The sequence below is a fragment of the Rousettus aegyptiacus genome, unplaced genomic scaffold (assembly GCF_014176215.1).
Source record: "Rousettus aegyptiacus isolate mRouAeg1 unplaced genomic scaffold, mRouAeg1.p scaffold_m13_p_3, whole genome shotgun sequence".
Taxonomy (NCBI): Eukaryota; Metazoa; Chordata; class Mammalia; order Chiroptera; family Pteropodidae; genus Rousettus; species Rousettus aegyptiacus.
Genome location: NW_023416306.1, coordinates 30,210,730 through 30,223,193, shown reverse-complemented (window position 1 = coordinate 30,223,193; position 12,464 = coordinate 30,210,730). Strand labels below are relative to the sequence as shown.

The following is a 12,464-nucleotide window of genomic DNA, read 5'->3' as shown; positions in this document are numbered from 1 at the left end:
TTAATGCACTGCACAACTTAAGGGGGCATCATTTACAGTGCAGTGCATCTAAGTGGCACGGTCCACAACCTGTGCAGTATGATGCAGTGGCTCTCCCAAGTTGCCTTTCAGAGGCCCACCCCAGGCCAGGCTTTGCTTCTTTGTGTGGCTCAGTCCCTCTCTCTCTCTCTCCCCGCTAGATATCATCCAGAGCCACTACCAGCCATGGGGTTTCCTGAGCGCAGCGCATACCGTGTGCCCTGGCCTCTTTGAGGAGCTGCTGCTGCTACTACAGCCCCTGGCCCTGCTGCCCTTCAGCCTCGACTTGCTGTTCCAGCACCGGCTGCTGCAAAGTGGGCAGCAGCAGCGGCAGCACAAGGAATTGCTGCGGGTGTCCCAGGACCTGCTGCTATCCGCCCACTCAACGCTGCAGTTGACGCGGGCCCGGGGCCAGGAGGGCCCTGGAGACATGGACAGGGCAGCCCATGGGGAGCGGGTGAAGGGTGTGGGTGCTCCAGAAGGTGGAGAAGATGAGGAGGAAGAGGAGGAGACAGAAGAAGTGGCAGAGGCAGCTGGGGGTTTAGGGCGTGGCAGGGCTCGAGGTGGGCAGGCTAGCTGGTGGTACCAACTCATGCAGAGCTCCCAGGTCTACATCGACGGCTCCACTGAGGGTTCTAGGTTCCCCCGTGGTGGCAGCAACAGCAGCAGCGTTGGCAGCAGTGAGAAAAAGAAAGGGGCAGGAGGTGGGGGGCCTCCCCCACGAGAGGGAGTAGTAGAGGGAGCTGAGGCCTGCCCTGCCCCTGAGGAGATCCTTGACCGGGACAGGGGCTGGCCCTTCTGGATGGGGAGCCCCCCTGATTCTGTGCTGTCTGAGCTGAGGCGTAGTCGAGAGAGGGAAGTGTCCACTGCCCCTCTAGCAGAAAGTGAAGCAGGAGCCTCAGGGCCTTCGCCCGGAGGCATCAAATGGGGACACCTCTTTGGGTCCCGAAAGGCTCAACGGGAGGCCCGGCCTACAAGCAGGTGAGAGGCAGCCCGTGGTGTATACAGAGGAAGTGGGGGAGCCTGATCTAAGCCAGGGCACAGATGGAGCCAGGGACCCCGCTGCTGTCTCCTAGGCTACCCTCAGACTGGCTGAGCCTGGACAAGTCCATGTTCCAACTAGTGGCACAGACGGTGGGTGCCCGCCGGGAGCCAGAGCACAAGGAGAGCCTACAGGAGCCGCACTCACCAGCCCTGCCCTCCAAGCCTCCATGGTGAGTCCTGGGATATAGAAGGATTGGGGGGGCTGGTTTTGGCTTTGGGTGGGGTATCTCTAACCTCCATTTGTTGTTTCCCCAGTGAGGTAAAGGCACTATGCCACCATCTGGCCACAGGCCCTGGACAGCTGAGCTTCCACAAGGGAGATATCCTACAGGTGCTGGGACCAGCCGGAGGAGACTGGCTGCACTGCAGCCGTGGCCCTGACACAGGCCTGGTGCCTCTGGCCTATGTGACCTTGACCCCAACTCCAAGTCCAACTCCTGGAAGCAGCCAAAACTGAGGCCCTGTGCATGCTGGTGGCCTCAGGGATCCTCATAACCCTCAGACTCAGAGCCTGAGAGCCCTTCCCAAGACCTTTGGCTTGGCGACAGAGAGCAGACTGAGAGCTGGGGCCACATATCTCTGTGCTCAGTGTTAATTACTCCCCCTTAACTGTCCCAGTGACCTCATCCAGATCTCCACCCAGGAAAAGATGGAAAGGACGCAGCACCGGGCTGCCAGGATTTCCCCGGACCATCTGGGCCAGCCCTGCCATGGGTACTGACAAGCATGTCCCTATGAACAGAGGTGACCAAAAGGCCCATTTGCAGGGTTCCCTGGGCCAAGTGGTGAGGAGAATGGGTGACAGTATTCGGGCCAGATCCCTAAGCCCCCAACTGTAAATAGGCTGCGGCCAGTGCCTGGTGGTCAGAAGACGGAGGAGGAGCCCAAGCTTCTGTTTATGTATTTATTTATTTATTTATTACACCTATTAATAAAAAAGGTGCTTGGCCTCCAGCGCATTTTCTCTTTTCTCTTTGTGCCTCCCCACCACTCTCCAGCCCATCTCTCTTCTTTCCAAAAGGATGGCCAGGATGGATGAAAAGGGAAGAAAGAAATTGAAGTCCAGGTACCTATGCCACGAGCTGCTTCTGGAGGGTGCTGAGGCCCAGAGCATCATGGGTGAGATGCCCATATGTGCGGCCAAACTGGAACTTATACCCTGTGTGGCCAAGAGAGTCCGTCACTTATAGCCAATAGCATGGAAAAGCCAACTATTTCTCAGCCAGTTGCCTAGATCCTCCTAAATCTGGTTCTCAACCCCCACTGTGAACTACCTCAGTCTCCTTCTCTGCCCAATAATAAAATCACATAACCCATTTTCCCCCATATCTATTAGTTCCAATCCCTCAAACCACTTCCACCCATCACACAGACACACACACAAATATTCCAGTCCCCAAGGCCTCCCTCTGGAAATATCTTCACCTGGCACATAGCCCCCATAGTTAGGTAAAAGACCCAGTTTCTGAGGGTAGGTCCTTGAAAGTGAAGGGAGATGTTTGAGAACCTTCTGGGGTCTCCCCTGTGAGTATATCTGTCCAAATTCTTGCAGTGCCTGGTTGGTGAGCACAGGAAAGCTGGAGCCGAAGAGGAAGCGGGCACGGGGCACATAACCAGTGAAGCCTGGGGGCATGTGGATACTGAGTCAGGATCTCCTGGGGGCCTTCCCATGCCTTTAGTCATACCCACTTCTCCTCACCTGACATGAAGAACTTTTGAGGATCTCTGTCATCCATGGAATAGGGGGAAGCCTTGTGAGGGAAGTTGACAGAAGAAAAAAAAAAACAGGGCTATCAAATTCAGCCCTTGTTCTAAAACAAGCTCCCAGGGAGGTATAGCTGGCCGTCAAGCCCACATCCCCTGTACCCAAAGCTATGCTGCTCATGGCCACCCCAAACCTACACAGAGGTAATGCTCCCCTCTCCAACCCCGCACCACTCCCCGCCAAGCCTTCTTGATCTCACTTGTCCCACTTCCTGCCTCAGCTCTGGCTCCTTCTCCACCTCCTGTTCTGGTTCCAGCTTCGGCTCTTGGTCTTTCTCCACATCTTCTCCCTTGACCTCCTTTGGCAGCTCCTGACTCCCTTGTTCCCCATGCCACTGAGTAAAATCATTCAGAGCCTCAGCCCAGACCTGGCTGCAGTTCTTGGCAAAGATGAACTGTGCCTGGGGGACAAAACCTGAGTGGGCGGGGGACAACGAAGGTTTCTGTTAGTGTTTGGGACACATGTTTTAGAAAGGGGCACCTGTTCATACATGTGTTACATACCCGTGTACCCAGGGATCATGCTGGAACTGAGCCTTTTGTGCCCACGCCTGACAGGCAGGCTTCTCCTGGGAACCTCTGGAGATCTTGGAGGTCGAATGGGAGGAAGAAGTATGCGATGGGCAGGGGGCCAGGCTAGGCCAGGAGCTCCTCGAAGTAGCTGACCAGTCATCTGCCCATAGGTCTGGCCCATGCTGAACCGAAGTAGTGGGCAGTGTCCAGTGTACCTGTAGCACAGGACTCACTCACTCACCTCTAGAATCCCTCTGTCCCACCCTCCCCAGAGACAGAAGCAAAGACCTCTGAAGTTCTGATCTTTTCTGGACTCAGCTGTGTATATATTTGTAGCAGGCATTTCTCAATTCTCTGTCTTGGTTTTCAACCCTTACCCTCTGCTGTTACCCTGTTACCATAGAGAAGACAACACAAAGCTTCACGGCAGGCCCAGCTACCACTAATCCTTGCTTTTCTTTTTCCATCCAACACAATAGATATCCCAGCCCTGGGCCTCCTGTACCAGTATGTCTACTTGGCTTCCAAGGTCTGGGTGATACAACTCTATAGCCCTATGCCCCTATTCCCAGAAACAGAGTTGTGCTCTGGGTAGAAGTCTTACCCCGGAATATAATGAGGATTCTGAGGGTTCAGCCCTGGTATGAAGGTGCTGGCCATAGCGCCATGGGAACTCAGGCAGCCTTTTTGTTTCCCTTTGAGCAGAGGCCCTGGGCAGTGTGTACTGTGTCCAGGGCTGTGGGGCTGAGCCAGAAGCAGGGGCGGGGCTAAGGGAGGAGCGAGGGGAGGGGGCACTAGTGTGATGACTGCCAGGGCCAAGGCCAGTGGAACAGGAGAGCAGAGGCTCACAGGTCTGTTGACGCCAGAACAAATGCAGTCCTGCCACCTGGGAAAAGGCTGAGAACAGCCTCCCCACTCCAGAACCTAAGGAAACCCGAGATGGGGGGTGGGAAAGCAAAAACCATGAGGTCCATTCAGCTCTATCTCAAAAGAAGACCCTTCCTTCTGAAGCCCTCATCAGAGCACCTGCCTGAGGAGACGATTCTACTCTCTGTGAGTCTTGGTTAAGGGTAATAGAGTTCCTGGGAAAAGAGGGTCTGTGAGGGGAGCCAAGAGCCCGGAGGGGAGATGTCAGGGGTAAAAAGCAACCTAGAGACCTTAGTTAATTTCTAATAATAGAGCTTGACAATTATTTATTGAATACCTACTATAATCTGGATCATCATCCATTTAACAAATATGCCATGCTCTGCTAGGCACACTCCATAGTGCCAGAATGTGTACTATGTAGGAGTCAGAAAAGCTAAGCTCCACGTGACTTTGGGCAAGTCATTTAGTATTTCTGAACCCCACTATCATTTATAAAATGCAGATACTACTACTCACCCTGCTACTATTGTGAGGCTCAAATTAACGTACGCACATGTGTTTTGTAACAATAAAGACCATGAAGTCAGAATGGCGGGGTAGGGGAAAGAGCACAGGCGTGAGGTCGGGCAGTCATGGGTTTCTAATAGATTGTGCCCTTGGGCTTACCTCACCTTCTCTGAAAAGACTTAACTTCTTCTGAGCCTGAATTCCCTAAACTATAACATGAAGGTTAATATAACCTAACCTACCAAGGTGCTGTTAAGGATTAAGTCAGATAGTGTGTGTGAAAGAACTTACCCCAGCACTTGCCACACAGCTACTAGAACTCGATTTCCTTCCCTATTGTTTAGCGTTGTCTCTAAGCTTCTAACACATATGGGAAATCAATGAATGGTTAGTAAAGTCAGTGGATACAGGTTTTCTTACTGTGAAAGCTCAAGGGAAGAAGATATGAGGGAATGTTGGGGTTTAAGGCAAGGGGGCAAATCAGATTTTGTTAAGAAAGTAATTCAGATTCTAAGAGAAGTACAGACCAGTAAGGAGAGACCTCAGAGAGTGAGAGCATGATTAGAACTCAGCTCTGGGGCTGTCAGGGCCAGGCCAGTCCACCTTTCCAGGAGCTTCTGCTCTTCTCCCCAACCCCAGACTGTGACAGTGCCTGCTCTGACCAAGCATGTATCACTGCCTTCTCAGGAATTCCACAAGAGCACTGGATCCCAAGGAATACATTTCATGTTCCTCACTGTTCTGCCAAGATCAGCGTTGGAATGTGTCATTTAGAGCTACAGTTGTAAGGGTCTTGGCTCTTAAGGAAATATGCCAGAGTGAGGGCGAGAGCTGAGGGGAGAGCCCAGAATAGCAGTAGTGTGTCAGGGTTAACAACCTGGATTTTTAGATTCTGTAACAGACTGTTGGTTGCACACTTTATACCTATTCCCCACTCCCACCTCCCTTCTTCCTAACAGAACCTTAATTTTGTTCTGTCGAGCAGCCAGGAACTTCAGGGATGCTTGGAGCCAGCCCTAGGAGTGAATCTTGATTAGTCTAAGCCCATCACAGTGGTCCCATGCCCTTTGCTAATGACAGCTTAACATGGGCTTATGACATTCTGGCAATATGAGGGGAAGTCTTCTGGGCCGAGGGAGGGTCCTGGGGAGAATTTCTTTGCTCTCAAAAAAAGATGTACAACAAATTAAAGAGAAGGACATGGACACGAATGAATTATGTCTTCCTGCCTCAAGAAGTTCTGTGGATGTGATGGTGGAACTTTGGCAGGTATCATGAATCCTTGTAGAAATCTAAGCTAATCTGGGGGCAAAGCCAGAATGCCTCAAGGGTAGATGGTAAGTAGAAAGGGCTGAGGCCCTGATGGCAATGTAGAGCCACTAAATTAGCCAACCTTTTATGTAAAATAATTTCATTACTGTTAAGGCCACTTTAAGTTTGCTTTTATTTACAGCCAAAGACAACACAACATAAAAGTAAAACAAACCAACCAAAAACCTAGTTCAGATCCTAGTTTTACTAGAGATATGGACCTTAGCCAAATTCATCTCATCAAGCCTGGTTTCTCATCTATAAAATGGGAAGCTAATGTTACTACCCCATTGAGTAGGATAAGATAGATGAGATGATGCATGAAGAGCAATGGCCCAGTGACTATCTTATGTTAAGTACTAAGTAGAAATTCATAGTGTTTGGTTGGAATTTAGTGGGAATGGGAGAAAGGAAAAGAGTCGAGGACAGTAACAGAGGTTAGGATGTGCTTCAGAATCGCCTAGAGTGATTTTTTAAAAGTATTCATGTACAGCCCTATTATCCACATTATTCTGTGAATTAGAGCCCTGGTATGTATGTATGTATGTATGTGTATATATGTATATGTGTATATACATGTATGTATATATATTTTTTAACTTTTTAATTTGAAACAGAAAAATGTAACATTTGCCTAGATTTACCAACTATTAATAATTTGCAGCTCAGAAATATATGCTTCCATATGCCAAGAAGAAGAAGAAGCAGATATAGACAAGCACTTATATCTATACCACACTCAAGCCTGGCCTCACAGCAGATGAATAGGCCCTTATCAACCAGCTGTGTCTAGGGAGGGCAGAAGGTAGAAGGCATGATGGCTTCAGCAGAAAAGGCTGCAGACAGACTAGCCAGGTAAATAGATCTAAAACCAACTAAATTAGCTAATAACTAAGCAGTCAGCTCAAGCAGCTAGAAAAGGAGGAACATCATAAGCTAAGGAAAATAGGAGGAAAAGTTTATGAAGCTAACAATAAAAACCAATAAATTAGGAAAACAACGGAAGTGATTATTATACAAGCTGTTTAAAAAAAAAAAAAAAAACAGAATAAGCAAACTACTAGCCTAGCTAGCCAAAAGATAAAAAAGACTACACAAAGCCCATAATGGCATGAAGAAGTGGCTAAAACACAGGCACACAGAATTTATTTTTTATTATAAAAGACTATTAAGTGAAACTCTATACAACTAAACTAGAAAATCTCAGCGAGGTTAATAGGAAAATAGGCATACGGTGGATGGCAGCATGTAGAGTTGATAGTCCCTCACTTTAGACAATCTTATAAAAGCCAGAACCAAGACAAGACTAATCGCTATCACCTTTATTATCGAACATTATTCTAAACAGTACATGAAATAAAAATAAGTAATAACTGTAAATGTTGGAAAGGAAGAAAAAATTTAACTGCTTAACTAAAACCCTGAGAACCCACTGATAAACCGTGATAATAAAAGTACAATAAGATGGCTTATTATATGAAAAAGATATTCAAATGTCAATCGCATTCTTATTAGCCAGCATTACCAGTTAGATGACACATTAGAGGACTTCCACTTTCAGCATTATTACAGGATTGGTTTTCTTCAGAGGATTATTGAAAGAAAATCAACCTTATATGGTATAGGTCATTGCATGTTTCTCTTTCAACCATTTGATTAGATTGTAATCCCCAGAGCAACCACTGAGAGAGTAACTAAAATATATGTTTTAAAAAAAGGGAGGGGACAGGAAAACTAGAATGGCATGCTAAAAAATATTTATTCAAACCAAAAGAAGGTAGAAACAAAGGAACAGAGGAATAAGACAAAGCAAAAAGGACATGAGACCATGAAAATATATAACCATACAAAAACCTGTACATAATTGTTCAGAGGAGCATCATTCATAACATCCAAAAAGTGGAAACAACCCAAATGACCTTCCACTGATGAACAGATAAATAACATGGTACATTCATTCAACAGAATATTATTCAGCAATAAAAAAATGAAGTACTGATACAAGCTATAACATGGATAAACCTTGAAAACATTATGCCAAGTAAAAGAAGCAAGATTCATGTATGATTCCATATATGAAATATCCAAAGGAAGCATATCTATACAACCTGAAAATTCATGGTTGCCTAGGGGTGGGGGGGAGAGTGGATGTAGTTAGTGACTGCTAATGGACATGAGGTTTTGCCTTGGGATAATGAAAAAATTCTAGAACAATTGTGGTGATAGTTGCACAACTCTAAATATAATAAAAACCACTGAATTGTAAACTTTAAATGGGTGAATTATATGGTATGTGAATTATATCTCAGTACAAAGCTGATAAAAAATAAAATACAAAAAAAACCCAAATCTAGTGTTAAGAAAAAAAGAAGGAAAGAAGGAAATAGAGTGGAAGGCAAGGAAGGGAGGGAGTGAGGGAGTAGAGAAAGAACACATCAAGATCAAGTTAGGTTTATCCTATAAATGCAAAGTCAGTTAAACATCAGAAAATTGATTAATATAACATTTCATTGTTTAGAAATCTTTTCTCCCTTCCTACCACCACCTTTATAAATAGAGTGTACTTGGGCTTGGCCCTGTGACTTTCTTTGGCCACTGGAATGTTGACAGACATGACATGACCCAAAGACATGGAAACATTTGCGACACTGTGCTTGTCATCCTCTTGCACTTCTTCCATCACCATGAAAAGAACCTGCCCGGGCTATCCGGCTACTCCCAGGAGGAGTGAGGGACAGATGGAGCCCAGCCAAGCTCTCTAGCCAATCCCAGTTTAGAATGTTGACCCCAGTCAACCCACAGCTTTATGAGAATAAGTAATTGTGTTATGTCACTGAATTTTGATATGGTTAGTTACACTTGTGATAATAGCTAATTGTTATCAATAGCTACAAAAAAAAAACTTGCAGTAAACATTAAATTTAGTAGTGAAACATTAAAAGCATTACTTTAAAGATCAGGAAAAAGATAAGATATAAGCGTTTACTGCCACTACTTCGCTCAACATTACATTGAAGGTTTTAAGCAAGGGAATAGAAATCAAAGTTATATATATTAATAACAAAACTATAGGAAAGATTTTGGATTTAATACTCAGTGAGATGAGAGGTTTTGAGCAGAGATTAAATTATGTGACTTACATATTAAAAGGAATATCTGGCTGCTGTGTACAGCAGGAGTCCCCAAGCCCTGAGTCACAGACCAGTGCCAGTCCCCGGCCTTTTAGGAACCAGGCTGCACAGCAGGAGGTAAGTGGCAGACTAGTGAGCAAAGCTTCATCTGTATTTGCAGCCACTCCCCAGCACTAGCATCACTGCCTCAGCTCCACCTCAGATCATCTGGCGTTAGATTCTCAGGAGCACTGATCCCTGGTGCCAAAAAGGTTGGGGACCGCTGGTATAGAGGATAGGCTACAGGGAGATAAAGGTATAAGCAGGGAGACCAGAAAGGAGGCTATTGCAATACTATAGGTAAGAACAGTGGTGACTTAGACTGGGTTAGAGATAGTGAAAATGTCCAAAGCAATCAGGTTATGGATAGATTTCAAACGTAGAACATACACAATTTGCTGGTGGTCTGGTTATGAGGTAGAAAGAGAGGAGTCAAAGACAACTGAATTGTCTTGCCTGAGCATCTAATTGAATTTATTGAGATAGGGAAGCCTTGGAGAGCTGTAAAGAGAGGCAGGATTCGAGAGTTCTGTTTTGTACTCATCAATTTTGAAAAGGTAATTAGATATACAACTGGAGATGATAAGTAAGCAATTGAATATAGGAGTCTAGAGTGCAGAGGTTGGGGCAAGAGAGAGAAAATGGGGTCATTAGCATATAAATAGTATTTAAAGCCTTGGAGTTAATGGAATGAGCCACCGTGTATGTGAGTAGAGAAGAGGTCCAATGATGGAGCTCTGGGTACGTCACAGTTGAGAAGAGGTCCAATGATGGAGCTCTGGGTACGTCACAGTTGAGAAGTCAAGAAGATGAAGAATCAACAAAAGAGACATGCATAGAAGAAGGAGCCTATAAAATATGAAGAGAATGAAGAAACTAATTCAAGGTATGATAATGATATTATGGTTACCATTATAATGATATTGATATTAGGAGATAATGCTAATGAAGTGTCAAGATGCCTGCAACTTATTTTTAAATGGTACAATAAAAATGTTATGATGATATATATCATAGCATACCATACCACACCACATGAAAGACAGAAAATAATACAACAAAATCTAAACAACTGTTAAACCTAGGGTAGGGTATAGATGTGTGCTCATTGTGCTTTCCTTCAACTTTTCTGCATGTCTGAAATTGTTTTATAATGAGATGGTGGAAGGGACTGTTTTGAGATGAGTTACACATTCATTTAACTGTTCTACCTAAAGTTAAATAATTTATATCCATAATACCCAGATGTGGTCTCTAAATACTATTTTCAACTAAAAGGAATCATGAATCATTTAGTCTCTAAATACTATTTGCAACTAAAAGGAATCATGAAAGGGAAAAATAGCTGATACCAGCTCTAATCTAGGAATGCGCAAAGCAAGCCAGGAAGATTTTGGTAGAACAAATAGCAAGAAACCTTCAGGGTCATATCAAAAGGACTCAGGAAACAATTCGAATAAGTCCCAAGTGGCCAAAACAGACAATTTAAACATCGAAATGATAAAAACTGCCAACAATTGAGACACTGCATATAAGTGTTAAATTATGAGTTCATAATACTAAAAAACACACACACCTCATTGGTCCCTTTTGGAGGACACTGGGGAACCAACTCACTACTTTAAAAGCTAGTAAAATAAAAGGGAAACAATCAAGCATTTTTCTTGCCTTTCCTATATGAAATATATCTCTGGGAAACAAATAGTTGATGTGGAAAAGTTTCTCTTTGTAGAGGTATTCTACCTAGCGAACAAAGGATAGAACGAGAATATCATTTGCTAACTCCTGTACTAATGAACCTAGACCAGTGGTTCTCAATCAGGGACATTTTGCCTCCTGACAACTGGCAGTCTAGAGACATTTTTCGTTGTTACAATTAGGGAAGTTGCTACTGGCGTTCAGTGGATAGTGGCCAGGGATGCTGTTAAGCATCCTACAATGCACAGGACAGCTTCCTACAATAAAGAATTACCTGGCTCAAAATGTCAATAGTGCTGAATTTAATCAATGCTAGAATAGAAAATATCATCTTTAGTTACTAACATCACAAAAAGGCCAGCACTGTGCCTCCTGATAAAAGTACTAACACCACCTACGGATTAGTGTTGCCGAAATAATTAAATCTAAATTTGATTAGGTCTCTACCTACCAATTTGCCAAAAAAGCAGGGGACTGAGGAATGTGCTAAATTACACCAGAAGCAGCTCAGCAAAATTCAGACTTTGAGAAATTCTACAGGACGAATGACCTGGTTTCTTAAAAAATAAATTAAGTAGTAAGGGAAAAAAGATAGAGAATGGCCTTAAGAATTTAAAAAGATTTGAGACCTATCAATTGCAAAGTATGGATCTTAGTGATTTTGACTCAAATAAACTATTTTTTAAAACTATAAAACAATGGGGAAAATGTCAACTAGGTACTTGATGATATCAAGAAATTACTGTTTTTTAAGGTGTGACAATGGTACTATGATTTTGTTTTAAAGAAGAATCCTTACCAGAGGGGAGGGGGAAAATTTTAAAAATGTTTTAATAATAAAAATTTAAAATTAAAAATAAAGAAGAATCCTTATCTTTAGAAATATTTATTGATGAAATTATATGTCAGAAATATGCACCAAATACGTGGGTAGGGGGAAGACAGCAGGGGTATAAATGAAACAAGATTGGCCATAAATTAGTCATCAGAGAATCACTGGCATAGAAGGGACATGAAAGCAGGTACTTTTACTCTGTGTCACTTACAGCAACAGTACAGCTGAGGCATGGGTCTGCAACAAAATGGTCTTACTCACCCACAGTAAATAAGGGTTTATTGTTCTGTTTGTTGTTGTTTTTAAATTTTCCATCATAAATGTTTGAAAAACAACAAAAGGATCTTCTAATAGCCTAACTCAAGGAACATTGAAAACTTAGCAAAACCCTTTGCACTATTTAATGCTGTTCCTTATTATTTTTCCTAAACTCTCCATTCCTTGGATTTCATAGCACCAGACTCTCTAGATTCTCTTCCTGTCTGTCAGCTTGTTTCTTCTCAGTCTCTTCCATGGACTTCTCTTCCTCAATCTGCCCTTCAACATAGATCTTCCCCAGGATTCCGCTGTGGGCCTTTTTCTCCCTTTATACGCCCTACTTGGATGGTGGTATGCATCTTCATAGTTTTCTTTACCATTACCCCTTTGTTAATTGCAATCATTTACCTTCCTCTTCCTGGATTCTTTATCTCAGTTGATATCATCCCAGTCATCTAAGCTAGAAATCTAAAACT

The 12,464-nt window shown here is 44.0% G+C and overlaps 2 protein-coding genes across 8 annotated transcripts in view; one reads left to right on the top strand and one right to left on the bottom strand.

The window, feature by feature from the left end:
• RUSC2 (RUN and SH3 domain containing 2) overlaps positions 1-2,017 on the top strand; it is a 51,729-nt gene extending 49,712 nt beyond the window's left edge. For all 3 annotated transcript variants that reach the window (XM_016130350.2, XM_036238844.1, XM_016130349.2), the window contains 3 exons: positions 180-999; positions 1,095-1,232; positions 1,318-2,017. In XM_016130350.2, coding sequence (XP_015985836.2) covers positions 180-999; positions 1,095-1,232; positions 1,318-1,519 — 1,160 coding nt within the window. In that variant the 3' untranslated portion in view covers positions 1,520-2,017. The remainder of the gene's footprint in view (positions 1-179; positions 1,000-1,094; positions 1,233-1,317) is intronic.
• Positions 1,959-4,095, bottom strand: FAM166B (family with sequence similarity 166 member B). 5 transcript variants are annotated; one of them, XM_016130354.2, is made up of 6 exons: positions 3,944-4,095; positions 3,331-3,554; positions 3,027-3,241; positions 2,762-2,813; positions 2,570-2,685; positions 1,959-2,221 (listed from the first exon to the last, which is right to left on the bottom strand). In XM_016130354.2, the coding sequence occupies exons 1-6, from the start codon at positions 3,997-3,999 to the stop codon at positions 1,991-1,993; spliced, it is 894 nt and encodes a 297-aa protein (XP_015985840.2). In that variant the 5' UTR covers positions 4,000-4,095; the 3' UTR covers positions 1,959-1,990. The 5 variants fall into 5 exon arrangements, with proteins under 5 accessions (XP_015985840.2, XP_036094738.1, XP_015985841.2 ...); XM_036238845.1 differs by having other exon boundaries at positions 2,010-2,221; positions 2,488-2,617; positions 2,762-2,820; positions 2,990-3,241; XM_016130355.2 differs by having other exon boundaries at positions 2,010-2,221; positions 2,488-2,685.
• Positions 4,096-12,464: the final 8,369 nt, after the last annotated feature.

Bases quoted from the DNA above. Each gene is read 5' to 3' on its own strand.
- FAM166B (XM_016130353.2), bottom strand. From the start codon at position 3,999: ATGGCCAGCACCTTCATACCAGGGCTGAACCCTCAGAATCCTCATTAT. The intron at 3,242-3,330 runs GTATGTAACACA...CCGCCCACTCAG, and splicing joins CATGATCCCTGGGTACACGG to GTTTTGTCCCCCAGGCACAG. The intron at 2,686-2,761 runs GTGAGGAGAAGT...ACATGCCCCCAG, and splicing joins TCAAAAGTTCTTCATGTCAG to GCTTCACTGGTTATGTGCCC.